This window comes from Lemur catta, chromosome 14, assembly GCF_020740605.2.
Source record: "Lemur catta isolate mLemCat1 chromosome 14, mLemCat1.pri, whole genome shotgun sequence".
Taxonomy (NCBI): domain Eukaryota; kingdom Metazoa; phylum Chordata; class Mammalia; order Primates; family Lemuridae; genus Lemur; species Lemur catta.
This window is the reverse complement of record NC_059141.1, coordinates 48,278,912-48,292,955: the sequence shown is the minus strand read 5'-3', so window position 1 is coordinate 48,292,955 and position 14,044 is coordinate 48,278,912. Positions and strand designations below refer to the sequence as shown.

Here is a 14,044-nt window from a genome sequence, read left to right as displayed (position 1 = left end):
TCTCACTTTGTTGCTAGCTGTGACTTGGGACTTCTGTACTGTGGTTTGCTGTAAATACAGAAAACCCTGACGCATAACAGTTCATGCTGGAGGCTTGAGCATCATTAAGGGAAAATCACTGGGCTCTAGAGAGGAATGAAAGTTTTAATTGCTAAGAAGTTGGGACAGTTAAGAGATAATTGCTGTGATCAAGCCATCTTCTGTGTCACAGAACCAAAAGAAGATAGTACCTTCTATGGCAAGACTGCTTAATTTCAGTCCTGCCTCATACTATCATGGATAATCATTTCCCTTTCTCAAAACAGGTTTGTGTCACTGGGAGCCCTGGGAACATTGTCCATGTCTTGTGCTGGGGCTACACCAAACAGTATTAATTCAAAGAATTCAGGCAGAAAGATCATGGAATTTAAGTAGCAATTGAATATTTTTTATTAATGCTAACACAGGTGTGTACTATACTAATCTTAATAAAAATTAACATGTATTGTAGTGATACAGTGATAAAGCAGACCTTTGTAAAATGTCTAGCTTGTGGTGACTGCTTTGGGGTATCATGAAAGCCTCCCTACCATACCGTACTTGTTCATTCTCTGTCCTGAAGGATACTTCGGAAAAGTCGAGAAGGTTTTATGTTAGCCTAAATTAATATGGCAAACTATGGCTTAGGGGCCAAATCCAGCCTGCTGCCTGTGTGTTGTATGGCCTGTGAGCTAAAAGGTTTTTACACTTTTAAATGGTTGAAAAAAAATGAAAGAAAAATGCTATTTTTGGCACGCGAAAATTGAATTTCAATTGAATTTCAATGTCAATTTCAATTCAAAATTGAATTTCAGTTTTTTTGGAACACAACCACTGCCATTCCTTTAACTTTTGCATGCAACAACTGCAGACTATTTGAAATAGATTTTGTGGCCTCCAAAACTTGAACTATTTCCATTCTGGCCAGGGCTTCAGCTACTGTTCATCATAGTCAATTTAAAGGACAATTTAGAGCAAATCCAGTTTTCATGAGATTTGTCATGTTGGGGCTTGAGCAGCAAAAAGTCCTGGGAGTAATCCTGAGAGCTCCATGCCCCCTAGTGGATTGCTGTAGGATTTACTTTCAAAATTTAAAAATACTGGATCGGCCTAGGATTTCCTTGGTGCGTATTATCTATCCTAGGGGTCAGAGGCTAAAGGTCGCCTAGACCTGGGCAGATGCTAACCGGTCCGTCCTGTCATGGCCTGGGCAAGTCTAGCCACGTCAGCGCTCATTTCTATTCCCTCTCCAGCAGCCCAACAAACAGGAGAGACTGGACGGGGACGGACCCGCCCTCCTCTCCCGCGATTCCTGGAGCCGCTGCACGCGGGTCGTACCGCCCGGGCTCATCCCGGGGTATGACTGCTCCGTCTGCGTCCCACATGTGCGACAAACCAAAGAGGGCGGGGGAAGGAGTCAGCATCAGCAGCCAATCAGGGTTCGGCACAAGCCCAGCCAATCGGGTCGGGTCAGTTGGGGCTTAGCCAATCAGGCTCGACGAAGAAGGCTGAGTCAGTGCTTGCACCTCCCGCTTCCAGCTGTGGGAGGCGCTGCGCGGGCTCATCTGCGCCCTGCGGGGCGGGTCCGCGCTCCTCGCTCGCTCATTCACTGGTGGGGAAGCCGCAGGTGTCCGGTCCCGGAGGCCATGGGGCGGCAGTGGGGGCCCGCGATGAGGGCGGCCGAGCAGGCGGGCTGCGTGGTGAGCGCCTTCCGAGCCGGCCAGCCTGAGGCGGGTTCGTGGAGCTGCAGCGGGGTGATCCTGAGCCGCAGCCCGGGCCTGGTGCTGTGCCACGGGGGCATCGTCGCCCCTTTCCTGCGGACCGGCAGCGGGGCCCTGACCGCGGCTGGCGCTGCCTACCTGCCCGGCGACAGTTGCAGCGACGACCTGCGCCTGCACGTGCAGTGGGGCCCAACGGCCGCGAGTCCCGCCGGCCGTTCGGAGCGGGGCCTCCCGGGGCTGTGCACGCCCCAGTGCGCCGGCCTCGAGCCGGGCCCGCCTGCCCAGCCCCGCGGGCGGTCCCTGCAGCCCCCGCGCGCCGCCGAGCTGCTGCTGCTGCTGAGCTGCCCGGCCTTCCGGGCCCACTTCGCGCGCCTCTTCGGGGGCGAGGCGGCCGAGCAGTGGCGCTTCTCGAGCTCAGCGCCGGACGACGAGGTGTCGGAGGACGAGGAGGAGGATCAGCTTAGAGCGCTGGGCTGGTTCGCGCTGCTGCGCGTGCGGCCCGGCCAGGAGGAGGCAGCGGAGGAGCGCGGGGCGGCAGTGGCCGTGGCGCCTCTCGGGGCCGTGCCCAAGGGCGCGCCGCTGCTGGCCTGCGGCTCCCCGTTCGGGGCCTTCTGCCCGGACATCTTCCTCAACACGCTCAGCCGCGGCGTGCTCAGCAACGCGGCCGGCCCGCTGCTGCTCACCGACGCGCGCTGCCTGCCTGGCACCGAAGGCGGCGGCGTGTTTACTGCGCGGCCCGCGGGGGCGCTGGTGGCGCTGGTGGCGGCTCCACTCTGCTGGAAGGCCCGCGAGTGGGTGGGCCTCACGTTGCTCTGTGCCGCCGCCCCGCTCCTCCGCGCCGCCCGCGCCGCGCTTGGCCGTCTGCACACAGGTGCCACTGCTCTGGCCACCCTCCTGCCGCCCGAGGTGGGCGCCTCGTGGGGCCTGCCCCTCCGAGATCCTGGGCCCCTGTGGGCAGCCGCAGCCGTGCTGGTGGAGTGCGGCACCGTATGGGGCTCCGGAGTGGCCGTGGCGCCCCGCCTCGTGGTGACCTGCCGGCACGTGACTCCTCGGGAGGCAGCCAGGGTCCTGGTGCGCTCCGCCACCCCCAAGTAAGGCCCGCAGGGCTGCCCCAACTCTACCGTTACTAGGTCTCGGGTCTGGATCTAGGCCTTCCACTCTGAGGATTGTGTAGGCCTTTCTTCTAGCCTCAGGCTGATGCTTTGGGCATGTAGGGTGGGTGGAGACCTGGAACCCTCCCCTCGTCCTTTACACACAGAGCCCCCTGAGGGGGATTAAGGGAGCTGGGGCAAGATGCTAAACTCTGAGCAACTCTGGATTTGGGAACTGGAGGGCTCCCTGCATCCGGGACTGGATGTCTCTGAGCTCCCCTCACAGTCTGAATTCCCTCTAGGCAGCTTCTCTGTCTCATTACCCTGTGGCCCACACCCCACTGTTATCTGGTCCTTTGAACAGAGATTCCCTCACCCTACCTGCTTCTCTAGTGAAAGTGGTGAAGTCCCAGGGCCCTAGGACTGCTCTCCTGGGGTATTGAGATGGGGCCATTCATCTTAATTTATCTTTTAGAGCATAGCCAGAGCGTCCTTTCTGGATGAAAATTACAGGTGTTGGGTGGGTGCCTCCTAATTAGAATTAGAATATAGCGGTGGGGCCCAGGCAGGTATGTTCTGAACAATCTTTGGGTGATCCTGGTGGGCAGCCAGGTTGGGATGTCTGACAGTCATTTGTTCCCTCTACTGGGAAAAGCACCCCTGCCCTCCTATACTTCCACTTGGTCTGATGGTGAGGACAGTGGCCTGGACTTCCTGGCTCAGTTTTCTAGTACCTGTTCTGTTTCCTCTGCAGCCCTAGGTGCTTAACTCAGGCCAGAGCAAAGCAGTGTAGCACCTTGGTGTTAATGCTAACCCGGCCTCGCAGCCCAGGCCTTTCCACCTCTCTTTCCTGAATCCCCGAGGTTAGCCTAGTGTGGGTAAACCAATCCGGCTTTGGCATAGAGGTCCCCACTGGCAGCCTACAAGGCAGCCATGATTTTATAGCGAAGGCTAATGACGAGGATTTCCCTGTGTTTTGTCTCCCAGATTCCTCCCCCTTTCCCCTGACCTGGCTCTTAAGGAAACCACCAGGTCTGCTGGAAGCTACTCCTACAGAGCATGTCGTAGGACACCCCTGTGAGATCTTGGGCAAGTCACTTGATCTGTCTAAGCTACCTCCCCCCGAGTTGACACGTAAAGTCTTGGAACAGAGCCTGGCACGTAGTGTGCTACAGAAGTGCTAACATCTATGTAGGGGTGAAAACACGTCTTGTCTGCCCTACTAACTGACGGGATTGTTGGAGATATCAATGAGGCAGTGAAGAAATGTGCTGGTATGTTTGCCCTGGCTCCTTCCACTTGCTCTGTGACCTTGGGAAAGCAGCTTCACCTCTCTGGGCCTCAGTTGCACCATCTAAAATGGAGGTAATTCCATTGCCTAGTACACAGGGTTGTGAGGATTAAATGAAGCTATGGCCACAAAACATTCACACCTGGCCTGGGCTGCAGTGCTCATTAAGCGTCAGGGGTCTGTTATCATGGTGAGATATAGGAAGCTTTACCTGGAAGTACTCTACAGTTTGTAGACCACGTTTGGAGATGCCACAGAATGGTTAAGTGACTTGCCCAATGTTGCCTGACTGTAGGTTTCAGGGCTGATACCCAGATCTTCTGACTCCAAGTCCAGAATGTTCACTGTCACTCAGCTCCGGATTTCTCCCAAGTGCAAAAAGGTCTAGCCTGTCATTTGTCTCACTTGCTCCCAGGAAAGTGGTGATCTGGGGACATGTGGTGTTTGCCACTCAGGAGACATCTCCCTATGACATAGCGGTGGTGAGCCTGGAGGAGAACCTGGATGATGTCCCCATGCCTGTGTCTGCCAAGCACTTTCATGAAGGTAAAGGACAAAGGGCGCATCCTGAAGGAGGGCCCCTCTGGTCCAGGGTGGTCGTTGGAAGGAGAATCAGTGTTGGGCACTCTAACCATGCCAGGATCCCTGCCCCACCCCTGCTGAATTAAGGAGTCAGGGTGGCATTGGTCAAGGTTCTTTCTGGAGGCTTCTCTGCTTGTGCCAACATAGCCAAGGTGCTGGGGCAGGTGGAGCACCTGTGAAGGGTGAGGCACACCCCTGCCCTCAGTGGCTGCAGCAGTATAGTGTGGGGGTGCTGGGCCTTCGGGGCTCCTTCTAACACTTAAAGCTGGTCAGAGTTAGGTGGCACTTTGGAGGCTCCAGGGGCTTGATTTGAATGACAGGCTTTGTGATGCTGCCACATAAGTACTGGATGTCCCACTTCATGGAGGTAGTGTGACATGGTGATGAAGAAAGAATACAGGTACTCTGGATTGGCATCTTTCTTCTGCCACTTACTAGCCCTGTGTCCTTGGACAGACCTGTTCTCTGCCTCAGTTTCCTCATCTGTAAAATGGGGGTAATGTGCCCTACTCCTGGGCATTTGAGGACTAGATGAGATGTGCCTGTAAAGCACTTAGCCCCGTGCTCTGCCCTGTACACTTAAAGCACTTGGGAAAGCAGAGTGGCGGTTGCTTTGTAGGTGTGATCACCATTTCTTTTCACCAGGAGTCTCCGGGAGGAGATGGATGTTAATTCCACAAACATTCACTGAGCACTTAGCCAGGTGCTAGGGACCCCCCAAAAGTGACTGCCCAGTCTAGCAAGGGAAGGAGGAGTGGAGAACAGCCTGGTGCTCAGAAGTTGCTGAACATGTCCCTGGGCAAGGCTCTGAGGAGGAGGGAGGCTCTGAGCAGAAGCGCCAAGGGCAGAGAGAGTTTGGACCTTCGGAGAGGAAGGGGATAGGGGTTGGGGAGTGTGAGTCCTGCCAGAACAGAGGAGTTCCAGCTTCACCCTCCTCCCTCCCTGGCAGGTGAGGCTGTCAGTGTGGTGGGCTTCGGTGTCTTCGGCCAGGCTTGCGGGCCCTCGGTGACCTCGGGCATCCTGTCGGCTGTGGTGCGGGTGGATGACACACCGGTGATGCTGCAGACCACATGTGCTGTGCACGGCGGCTCCAGCGGGGGCCCCCTCTTCTCCGTTCACTCGGGGGACCTCCTTGGTAACCGGCTCCTTGGCCCTCTCCCACCCTCCCCCTTGCCAGAGCCTCACTCCCACCCAGTGAGTGCCCGTATCCAGCCTGGGAGCACCCTCTGTCTGGGAAGGCGGGGACCTTTGAGTTAGGTAGCCAAGGTCTTCAGGCTGTTCCGCTCCTGGCGGTGGAGAGGGAGGGGTGCTGAGCTGGGAGGGAAGAGTTCTGGGCTCTGGTCCCTTCTCTGCCACTAATCCATTTTGGGACCTTAGGCAAGTCATTTAATCTCATTTGATCTGTGAAGTTCAGGAGGTGGATTAGTCCAAGGGTCAGAAACTCAAAAGCCTACAGAGGCTGAGCAGGTGAAGCAGTGAATGAGTGAGAGAAGACAACAGGGAGTGGGGGGCAGGTCGGGTAGACTGGGCACATGCGACTCAACTGCAGAGGATGGTGGCCTTGTCTTGGCTGATTTTCTAATATTTCACAAGAAGCTGTGAACCTTTTTTGTTTTTTAATATGTGGTGGTTAAATCTTTAAATTTTGGTAATATTCAGGTTTTTAAAAAATAGGGTCTGAGGCCAGGCATGGTAGCTCACACCTGTAATCCTAGCACTCTGGGAGGTCAAGGCAGGAGGATTGCTTGAGGTTAGGAGTTGGAGACCAGCCTGAGCAAAAGAGAGACCCTGTCTCTACTAAAAATAGAAAACTTAGCCAGGCATGGTGTCATGCACCCGTAGTCCCAGCTACTCAGGAAGCTGAGGCAGGAGGATAGCTTGAGCCCAAGGGTTTGAGGCTACAGTGAGCTACGAAGATGCCACTGTACTCTAGCTGGAGCGACAAAGTAAGACTCTCTCAGGAAAAAAAAATATAGGGTCTGTTTAGCTATTTTAAAAAAGCAAACCATGGGTTCATAAAGAAACCTCCAGCTCCAGTCCTGCACCTCAGGGTTTGTGCTTTTGTTATTTCTAACTTTCCTCATTCATTACTTCTTTCTCCTATAGTGAGAAATGTTACTGTTACTATCTACAATGTATTAATATTTGCTTATCTGCTTAACCCTAGTATGCAAATACAGTAGTTTCAGAATTCCTACCCTACACCTCTGCAAGCAACAGATTTACCAACCGGAGTATAGTGTTTGATTATTTGTATCCTTTTTGTCTTTAGCCTTACAGTGTCCAGGCTAAACACTGTTTTCCAAAGTTACTTAGGTCAGCTCCTTTCTTCCCCTTCAGGATGGTTGTATTATTCATTTGTAATAGAGACATTTGTCAGTTTTTTCCCATGTCCGTTTTTCTCTCCATATCTGGGTTGACTTTTCAAACCATATGTACAGATGAATAGATTCAGAAACACAGATGTGTGTGCATAAGTTAGTGTATACACACACACGCACAGTCTGTATCTCCTAGCTCTGTCTGCTGATGGGTTAGAAGCAGTGACACTCCAGTTGCAATAGACCAGACCTTAGTTTCTAAATACCGTTCTCTAATAAAAGTGACCAGGAGCTGGTCGATCCCAGGACTGGGGCAGGGAAAATCCAGGATAAGCCTTGGGTGCCAGAGAGGACACGTTAACAAGGAAAGTGATAGGGCACGTCAGATGTTGACAGGACTGGGAGCCAACCTGGTGTAGCTCCTACTGGAACAACTTGACCAACAAAACAAACAGATAACAATAGTGTTGGATTATAACTCAAAGGAAGTGAATATCCGTGAATCCACACTGATATAAGTAACCAAATAAATCTAAAATAAATACAAGCAACAGCCCTTCTGTTTCTGAGGGAAATAGAAGTTGGCCATTAGGATACCGCAGTAGGAGTTGCTGCAGAAAGGATCCACCAATGGATGCCAAAGTTAGTAGGCAGAAGTTTTAGTATAAACAGGATATTCGCATAACTTCAGAATATCTCCCCTAAAATATTTAGCCCTTATAAAGAGGAAAATAGTAACTCTACAGTGGAGAGGCGTGAAAGATACTACCTCGGCTGAGTGACCAAGGTTAGCAGCACAAGTGCCACATGTAGACATTGGGTACCCAGATATGATGCACTGGGGACATGTGGCTTTCAGGGAAAGCCTGAGGAAGCGACCTAGATTGGAGACTTGGGAGACATGACAACTAAATGCAATGTGGGATCCTAGATTGGATCCTGAAACAGAAAAAGAACATCAGTGGGAAAACTAGCCAAACTGCAGTGAATTCTGCATTTTGGTAAATAGTATGGTGCCAAGGTTAATTTCTTGATTTTGATAAATGTTTTATGGTGACATAAGACGTTAACATAAGGGAAAGCTGCGTGAAGGGTATACAGAATTCTCTGTACTATTCAGGCAAGGCTAAAATTATCTAAAAGAAAAACACATCAATGCACTGAGCAGGCCAGATAAAACGTGTCTGTGGTCTCATTCATTCATTCATTCATTTACTCAGCAAGTCTGTTGCAAGCCTGCTCTGTGCCTGGCGCTATTTTAGGTACTGTGGAGACGGCATGAACAAAACACAAAAGTGGAGCTGACACTAGTTGGAGAGAAAGATAACAAAATCAGTGAACTGTGGTGTGTTCAGTGCTGATAGCATTATGAGAAAGCACAGCCGGCAAGGGGGCAGGGTTTGGGCAGCAGGTGTTGGTGATAGGAAGCTCAGCTCTGTCACTGTGAGGGGACCGTGGGGGCTCCAGGGTGGAGCTGACCCTCCTCCCGTCCCCATTTGGCTGTCTGTCTCTGGCTCATGTCCTCTTTTGCTCTTCTGACTCCCCAACAGGCATTGTTGCCAGCAACACCCGGGACAATAACACAGGGGCCACCTACCCCCACCTGAACTTCAGCATTCCCATCACGGTGCTCCAGCAGGCCCTGCAGCGGTACAGTGAGACCGGCGACCTGGGTGGCCTGCGACAGCTGGACCGTGCCCCTGAGCCGGTCAGGGTGGTCTGGCGGCTGCAGCGCCCTCTGGCAAAGACCCCGAGGAGCAAGCTCTGAGGCTGTGTCACCCTCTGGAAAGAAGAATGACCTTTTGATGCTGTAGGAAGTGTTACCAAGGTGATGGTGACCTTAGGATCCGGGGCACACCCCAGCTGGGCCACCTCCCCGTCTCCACCCACGGACTGCAGTCTGGGCTCTGGGCCCTGGAACAAACTTCTCTTCAGCCCCACGGGTCCTTAACCCGGCAGCCTGTTTTGGGGTGCTTTCTTGAGCCCCCACTTCTCTGTGTCCCTGGCACTGGACTCAGCTGTGTTGTTTTCCCATCTGGGGACCCCAGGCCCACTGCACAAAAGCTCTGGCCTGTCAGGCCGCTGCCGGCCAGAAGGCAGGCCCGGGCCTAGTTTCTCGCCTGTCCCCAAGAAGCCACTGGCCACTGGGAACAGCTGCTGTGCTGGGGCCTCGGCTCGTCTCTGCCTCGCAGTCAGGGCTGACGGAGGACTCGGAATGCCTCAGCAGAGAGGCCCTGCCCTGAAGACCAGATATGAAAGGGCAGAAATGAGTGTCTCTGCTGTGCCAGACCTATGGGCAGGTGGGTCCCAGGTCCGCACTCCTGGGTCGCGGTAACCGGCAGGAGCACTCTGACACTGTGCCTTCATTCCCCGCCCTGGGCCTCAGGGATCCTGGGGGTAGAACACGTCCGGTTGGGGCTTGGGAATAAATGCAATGCACTGGAGAACCTCTATACTTCTGTATATCAAATCCTCCCTGCCCCCCCTCCCCCGCCTTTTTTCAAGAGTTGAATCTGGAACAGGCAAGCACCAGGCAAAGAAACACACCGTTCTGTGCTGCTTTCTTGGCACGGTTTGAGCTCACGGGATACTCTCTGCCCAGACTGGCCCTCATCACTGGTTGTGGTGCCAGTCAGTGCTTCGTGGGGCTTGCGGGTCCCAGAAGGTGGTGGTCTTGGCCTAGCAGCAGGTGTTCACAGAATGCCAGGGGAGGGGGGAGTTGGGGAGTTTAAAGGGGGATGAGGCAAGGGCAACCCTCAGGAACTGAGCCCAACTCTTCGCATCAGGAATGCACAGTGTGCCCAGGGCCCTGCATATGCAGGCCCTCAAGAACTGATTTTCATCGGCAGGCTAAAAGCCATTTGAGGAATAGCTGAGGGTTAATTCTAAGCAGTACTTTGTTTCTAATTTCTATTTGTTGGTTGCCAACTCTGGGCATCCACAGAACACTTCTGTGATGGTGGTTCTTCCCTTTAGAGATTAGGAATGGGTCCAGAAGGCAAGGTTAGCTTGCGAGAAGTCCTACAATAAATTAATGGTAGCAGGGGGCTAGATCTGAGGTCTGACTTTGCTGGGGGCAGGATTTATTCTATCATGTGTGGGTACCAAGGTGCCCACGGGCTCTTCTGGGGAGACTGGTGTGTTAACCCATTAGTGTAATGAACAGGGCAGCTCTGTCCATAGAAAAGTGTACGGGGGCCCAGAGATGGGAGTCAGGTAAGGCTTCATCAAGGTGACTCAGGTGCTGAACCATGAAAGGAGAGTTGAGGGTTTACCAAGTGGACTGGAAATGGGGAGGGTGTTCTAAGCTGAGAGCAGCAGGAGCTAGGACAAGGAAGTGTGGAACCACTTGCTGGTTCTGGGGGTGCTCAATAGAACATTGGAAAGGAGCAAGACTGAGTCCCAGGGACCAGTTATGATGGCCTTGGTGAGAGAAGATGGCTGAGGCAGGACTCGTGGGTGTGGGGAGATCAAGGGACAACACAGGAGGTGGAACTAACTGGATGTAGGGCCAAGGCAGAAACCAGTCCAGTGGTGCCTGGATTTCTGGCTAGGATAACAATGGGGTGACTGACAAGTTTAGGGGTCTAGGACCTCAAGTGCAGAGGTACAGCTGGCCGTCAAATAAGTGGGTGAGTTAGGATAATGCAGAAAATGATACCCTCCCCCCCATCTCAGTGGCTTAAGGCAATAGAAGTTTGTTTATTACTCATGCAAAATCCAGAGTACTATCTGACCGATAGTACAATAGTTATTGAGGGACCCAGGCTCCTTCCCTCTTGTGGCTCTGTCACTGAGACTGGGGCCTCAGAGTCCTCTGTACCTGCCTGGTGGATGCGGGAAGAGAGAGAGAGGAGGAGATGTACCTGCTTTATAATTTTATTTTGAAACAATTTCAAACTCATAGAAAAGTTTCAAGAATTTCCATACACCCTTCACCCAGAGATCCCCATCCAATTCCACCAAGTGTCCCAGTGATGATCTAATTTGGGATCATGAGCTGCATCCACTTGCCATGTTCTGTTCTCCCTTGACTTGGAACAGCTCCCAAGTCTCTCCTTGTGTCCCATGCAATCCCTGGTGGGGCAGATGCTGCTCAGCAACACCCCAATACCACAGAAGGGGAGAATCACCCTTCGTAGATAGCAGGTTGGCTTTGCCAAGCAGGGTGGTGTTTTATCACTGCTTTTTGGCTAGCAGGGAACAAAGACTCACTCCCATTACCTAAGTAAGGTAAAGTTTAGTAAGGTAGACCCTCCTGGGCAGGTGCCAGAAAAGCTTCTTGACCTGGGGAAGCTCTAGGGGCCACAGAGGCTACTAGGTGCTGACTCAGCACCCCTACTGGGTTTGTTTACTCTCTTCTGCCACCTCTGCTCAGCCTCTGCTCACTCGGGGTCCCTCCTTCCTCATAACTACAGTTTGCACATGGCCATCCAGACCTTTTATCTCTAGCTCTCAAGATCACATGCACCATGATCAGATTTCCTATAGACATGCCCAAGGGAGCTAATATCTAATTGGACCTGTGTCTAAGGGACAGGAGCAGAGTGGGTGCCTACAGGGGGGCTGAGAGTGACAAGCAGAGGCACAGGAAGAAAACCAGGGAGGCCTAAGACCTAGATCCCCAAGGCAGACACTAGTTAGCCCCTCACTCGAATCCGCTTTCTTCTCTTCTTGGGCATACACTAGACTGCATTTCGTGGCCACCCCCAGTTAGGTGTGTCCATGAGTTCTAACTCACGGAGTGTGAGCAGAACAGAGGTGAACCCCTGCTAGCCCTGGCCTATAAGAATCTTCCACTTGGCCTCCTCGGAGCAATTGCCCCCAATCCCTGGTAGGAATGGAGGTCACCCTAAAAGAGACCTTGGAAACCCTGTGTTGAAGATGGCAGAGCCTGTTAGCCTGTTCCCTGGATGACCAGGTAGAGGGGGACAGCCTCAGTAACCAGTCCACTGGCCTGGAACTGATATCCTGGCAAGGAATGCACTTCTGTTGTATTTGAGCCATTCCATTTTGGGGTCTGTTGGTCACAGCAGCAGAACTTACCCTCACTAATACAGTCTTTCTGTAGGGTGGCGCACCATACAAAACCACATGTTGGGGGAGAGAAGAAGAAACGGGGATATCTGTTCTTTGCAGCTTACAAATGTAGCTGGACCCCATATGGAAAAGGAGAACACTTACCAGGCTCTTCAGAGACACTGCCTCTGTTTCCCCGGGCTCCTGAGTTGACCTCAGGGCGTTGGAGCTCCTCTAGCTCTGGGAGCCGGCAGTAAAGCCACTTACTTGTTGCCTGTCAGGGAATGTCCTCAACCCTGGCTGAGCTCTTTAAGTCTGAGAGCCAGCAACTCTTCCTCCTGTTAAATTCTGTAATGTGGTACAATCTGCCTGCTGTCCCCACTTACCCAAGTTCCATGGAATGGACTTGCCAATGTTTCAGCATCCCAACCTACTACCTCTGGCACCTGGAAGTTCAAAGACAAAAGCCTTTTGATAGGCAGAAAGCCCTGATTTTCAGTTCCAAAGCTATCGGTGGTACTGCTGGGTGGGAAGAAGGCAGTGATGTGCCTTGAGCTGCCTGGGAAAGGGCACAAGAGGGGTTGCATAAGATCCTGTCCCCTCTCCTGGACTGAGGTGTCTTCTGGTTGCTAAGAACTTGTTGAGTGACAATCAGAAGACTTCCTTGATTTTCGTGGTTTGAGACAGGTCCTTAGAGATGGGCCACACCAGCCCTAATATGCCATGCTGAGCCCAGTGCTGGCCACCCCACACCTCTCTCTCCTCCCTTCCAGCTTTATCTCTGTACTGTGCTTTTTGGAGTCCTTCCCTTGCACCCTGCCAATTGGAATCCTCTTCATCCTTGCAGGCCCAGCTCCTACACAAAGCCTTCCTTTACCTTCCCAAGCCCCAGAGCTGTCTCCCTGCCTTGGGCATGAGGTAGCCTCTCCATTCACCTCTCTATGTCACATGTTACTGGGCACATGCCCAGTAAATGTCCCGTGTTTGCTTGACACCACAGTGGAGACTCTCTGCTTTGCCTGCAGTGACCTCTGGCTCCCTTAGGGATGAGGGCCACTGAGGGATTTCCTGGCCGTAGGGTCATGGTTCAGACCTCCATTCAAGGGCCAGTTGCTCTGCTGAGTCACTAGCTCAGTGACTTTGCCTAAGCTTCTTAGTTTCCTAAGAAGCCTCAATTTTCCTTGTCTGCAAAATGGAGATTAATAAAACTTACCTTGCAGGACCTTTGTGAAAAATAAACTTGAGAAGGCATCCAAAGCACTTATTAATAGTTTATATTCAGTAAATATTAGCTATTATTTTTCTAAGAGTACTGGTAGGATTATTGCATCAAAAATGAATCATTCTTGGCCAGGCGCAGTGGCTCACGCCTGTATTCCTAGCATTGTGGGAGGCCGAGGCGAGAGGATCGCTTGAGGTCAGAAGTTCCAGACCAGCCTGAGCAAGAACAAGACGCCGTCTCTACTAAAAATAGAAAAACTTAGCTAGGCAACTAAAGAAGTTGGAAAAAGTTAGCCAGGCAGGGTGGCACATGTCTGTAGTCCCAGCTATTCGGGAGGCTGAGGCAGGAGGATTGCTTCAGCCCAGGAGTTTGAGGTTGCTGTGAGCTAGGCTACCACCTCGGCACTCTAGCCCAGGCGACAGAGTGAGACTCTGTCTCAAAAAAAAAAAAAAGAAAAGAAAAGAAAAGAAAGAAACGAATCATTCTGGTTGCTTTGGACAAACTAATCTGCAACACAAAGTACTTTATCTTTTACCACACTAACTTGATGTGGGTAGCTTGCAACGCACGGGTTCCAGATCCGTCTTTGTACACCCAGAGCACACTTCCTTCCTGTTCGCCCAGCGCTAACTAATCCTTGGAGCTCTTTTTCGCCCCCAATCTTTCTTACTGCAGTTGGTGACACGGTTTTTAGTTTTTTTTTTCCGGCGGTGGTGTTTAACACCTGTCTTTCCCCAGACTGTCACCTCCACAAAAGCAGAAACCATGTCCGTTTTCGT

At 52.3% G+C, this 14,044-nt stretch overlaps 1 protein-coding gene across 2 annotated transcripts; it reads left to right on the top strand.

Annotated features, from left to right (window-relative positions):
- Window positions 1-1,587: 1,587 nt before the first annotated feature.
- On the top strand, window positions 1,588-9,466 carry TYSND1 (trypsin like peroxisomal matrix peptidase 1). Of its 2 annotated transcripts, XM_045569336.1 has the most exons (4): window positions 1,588-2,830; window positions 4,537-4,667; window positions 5,653-5,838; window positions 8,575-9,466. In XM_045569336.1, the coding sequence occupies exons 1-4, from the start codon at window positions 1,665-1,667 to the stop codon at window positions 8,790-8,792; spliced, it is 1,701 nt and encodes a 566-aa protein (XP_045425292.1). In that variant the 5' UTR covers window positions 1,588-1,664; the 3' UTR covers window positions 8,793-9,466. The 2 variants fall into 2 exon arrangements, with proteins under 2 accessions (XP_045425292.1, XP_045425293.1); XM_045569337.1 differs by lacking the exon at window positions 5,653-5,838.
- Window positions 9,467-14,044: the final 4,578 nt, after the last annotated feature.